Source organism: Emiliania huxleyi, assembly GCF_000372725.1.
Source record: "Emiliania huxleyi CCMP1516 unplaced genomic scaffold EMIHUscaffold_10, whole genome shotgun sequence".
NCBI classification, from domain to species: Eukaryota; Haptophyta; order Isochrysidales; family Noelaerhabdaceae; genus Emiliania; species Emiliania huxleyi.
Window position 1 is genome coordinate 775,347 of NW_005202427.1, and position 2,926 is coordinate 778,272.

The 2,926-nt window shown below is 64.4% G+C and overlaps 2 protein-coding genes across 2 annotated transcripts in view; both read left to right on the forward strand.

Moving 5' to 3' along the window:
- EMIHUDRAFT_199612 (hypothetical protein) overlaps window positions 1-642 on the forward strand; it is a gene marked incomplete at both ends in the record, with an annotated part of 1,690 nt that extends 1,048 nt beyond the window's left edge. Inside the window, one exon of the mRNA XM_005793678.1 lies at window positions 258-642. Coding sequence (XP_005793735.1) covers window positions 258-642 — 385 coding nt within the window. The remainder of the gene's footprint in view (window positions 1-257) is intronic.
- A 1,280-nt stretch (window positions 643-1,922) lies between these two features.
- Window positions 1,923-2,926, forward strand: part of EMIHUDRAFT_426269 (putative Lipoyl synthase) — a 3,621-nt gene continuing 2,617 nt past the window's right edge. The window contains exons 1-4 of the mRNA XM_005793679.1: window positions 1,923-2,429; window positions 2,606-2,655; window positions 2,730-2,804; window positions 2,881-2,925. Coding sequence (XP_005793736.1) covers window positions 1,988-2,429; window positions 2,606-2,655; window positions 2,730-2,804; window positions 2,881-2,925 — 612 coding nt within the window. The 5' untranslated portion in view covers window positions 1,923-1,987. The remainder of the gene's footprint in view (window positions 2,430-2,605; window positions 2,656-2,729; window positions 2,805-2,880; window position 2,926) is intronic.

Below are 2,926 nucleotides of genomic sequence, written 5' to 3' on the forward strand. Positions count from 1 at the left end.
TCTCTCGACATAGAGGGCCAGAGGAGGGGCAGAGGTCCAAGAAACAAAACGGGGGGTTTCCATAAATGCGTGGTGACTACCCAATAAGACGCCTGCCCCCAGGTGTTCAGTACTCTTAGACCGCGGTGTCGACGTGAGACGGGGGCGCGAGGCGCGTCCGGCGACTGTGGCGCATCGGTGTGTCGCGCTCCGTAGTTTTCGCAGTATGTTGAAGAGCAAACGTCGAGTAATCCACGACCCTCGACCTCACGTCAAAGGGCGTCCCAGTTCGACTGCATCTCCTCCTCGCTGAGCAGCGGGCCCATCTTCGGGGCGCTCGATCGGACACGCGGTCCCCGAGACGAGTTGCTCTTGCTGGTGCTCCTAGCTGTAGTGGAGGCGCGGCCTGCGGTCCTGAGCGACATCGCTCTGGCGCCGCCGCCGCCGCGAGCCGCCCCTGTTTCTCTCCCCGTCTGCTTCAAGTTCGTGTTTCTCTCCGTTGGCGATGCCCTTCTTCCGCCGTCGGTGCTCACCTCTGCTGCTGCGAAGGGAGCGGGAGCCTTCTTCCCAAACGCCTCCTTCCAGCCTTCGCCTAGAACCTCCTCTGCCGGGCCCAGCGTGCAGCCACGGCTGTCGCAGACTAGGCCGCCCACCAAAAAATAGGTGTGGCTCTGCATCAACTCGCGTGCGGCCGCCTGCTCGCTTGTGAGGCTCACCTGGCTCCGCCCGCAGGTGCTAGGAGTTCTTGCGCTCTCCCCGATGTTGTCATGTGGCGATCCGGCAGACGAGAGAGGCGATCCGACAGGAGCGGGCCGACTCTCCGAGGCCCGTCCAACCTCACCTTCGACGTGCACACACAGCGCTGCTGCTGGCGGCCGTTGCACGCGGCCCTCGTTAATCAAAGAGGCGTAAAACGCGATCTCGTCGGGTTCGCTCACTGCCGCCGCTGTCAGCTCTCGAGGTCGTGCCTCTTCTTCGGCGGCAGAGCACTTCTGCGCCGCGACGACCTCGGCAAAGCTTGGCCACACCTCGTCGCTTGCTGCCGCACTTCTCCGCTCTCCCGCGCCAGCTCCAGGGTGGTCGCCAACGACAAGAGGAACGTGAAGCGTTCCCGCGCTCGTGCGAGCGAGGATTTCAACGGATGCGGCGGCGTGGCACTCTACTTCGATTGAAATGTCGCCGTCCTTCTCCAGCACTCCCAGGCCATCTGTCCCCAGCCCGCCGCAGTTGACGATGAAGGCAGAATGCATCGGCAATTCCAATCGGAAGACCAAATCTGCGCCAGAATCGTTGTGGAGCAGCAGCCGACGAGTCACAGGCTTGACGGCAACGTCAGCGGCACGGAAAAATAGCGCGGGAGGAGTGGCGTGGAGCCCATTGTCGGGACCGGCCATACACATTCGGGCTGCGTTTTTGTGTGCGTGCGTTTGTCTGTTACGGTTCTGTTCCGGTCTCCGAACGGTCGCGCGTCACACAAGCCCGCGGGCCCAAGTCGCGAATTGGCTTTCTTTTGGCGGGCAGACCGAAAAGGTTCCCACCCACCCACAGAAATTACACAAAATCACAAAACCTTGCTTGTTCTATGGGGGGATTTAGATGTGCCAAGAGAGGCGTAAATATTTCCCACCTAGGCGGAAAAAAAGAAAGAAAACAGACAACCCAAGGGAGGGATGGGAGGACGGCACGCCGCCACCACACAGGGGTTTTAAGGAGAGGTGTGTGGTGCGCTATCCGTCGCCCACCCTAGGGAGTCTGCCTCTTCCTATCTCTCTTCGCAGTCTCTCGCCGATTCTCGCTGCAACCTTCATGCCACCTCGCGGTCGTCCCACCCTCGTCATTCTCTCCCTTGTCACTTCCTCCTCTGTCGCGTTGTTCTCTTACCACCTAGGCGGGGCGGCGGGCATGTGCACATCGAAATTCTTCTTTGCCTGCCTGGCATCAAGCAAGAGCTCCACCCTGGAGACATCCACCCCGAAGCGGACGGTTCCGCACACTTTTGCCGACCCCGATGCTCGCCCTCTGCCAACAAGCCCTCGCGCTCCGCTGCGGCCCGCCCATGCTGTCCACCGCTCGGCCGACGCCGGAGCCCGCTGCCGCCGCAGCGGCGGACGGCGGAGCAGTGCTGCAAGGGGAAGCTGCCAAGCAGTGGCTTGCTGAGCGCGGCATCGTCCGGCACGACATGGCGCCGCAGGACCACGACCGCGCGGGGTACCGCTCGGAGCCCGTGCGTCCCAAGGTTGGCGGGGACATGCCGGACGGGCCGCGGCCGGGCTGGTTCCACGTGCCAGCGCCGGGCGGCTCGGAGACGCGGTACGCGGAGCTCAAGGAGTCGCTAGAGGCGCGGCGCGCGGACGCAGGCGGCACCAAGCTGGCCACCGTGTGCGAGGAGGCCCAGTGCCCGAACATTGGCGAGTGCTGGAACGGAGGCACTGCCACGATAATGCTGCTCGGCGCGCGCTCTCTGCCTCTGCCTCCGCCTTTGCCTCTGCCTCTCCTCTCTCCCTCTCTCCCTCTCTTCCTCTCTCCCCGGAGCCCGAGAGAGAGAGCCTACCTCTCCCGCGGGAGCCGGTCTGCCCACACCGCACGACAGAGCAAGACGCCTCGCCGCGCCGCTCCCCTCCCACAGGCGACACCTGCACGCGAGGCTGCAAGTTTTGCGCCGTCAAGACGGACGCGGCGCGCGAGAGCCTCCGGACGGAGCCGCGGAGCACCGGGAAGCTTCTAGGAACCTTCTGGGAACCTTCCCCTAGGCGCCCGAGCCTCCGGACGAGACGGAGCCGTGGAACACCGCCGACGCGGTTGCGAACTGGGGCGTCGACTACATCGTGTGCCACTCTCCGCCGTCCCTGCTCGCCCCTCCGCCCCTTCCTCGACCCGGACCCCTCCCCACCCCTTCGGCAGGTCCTCACATCGGTCGACAGAGATGCCTCCCCGACGGCGGGGCAGC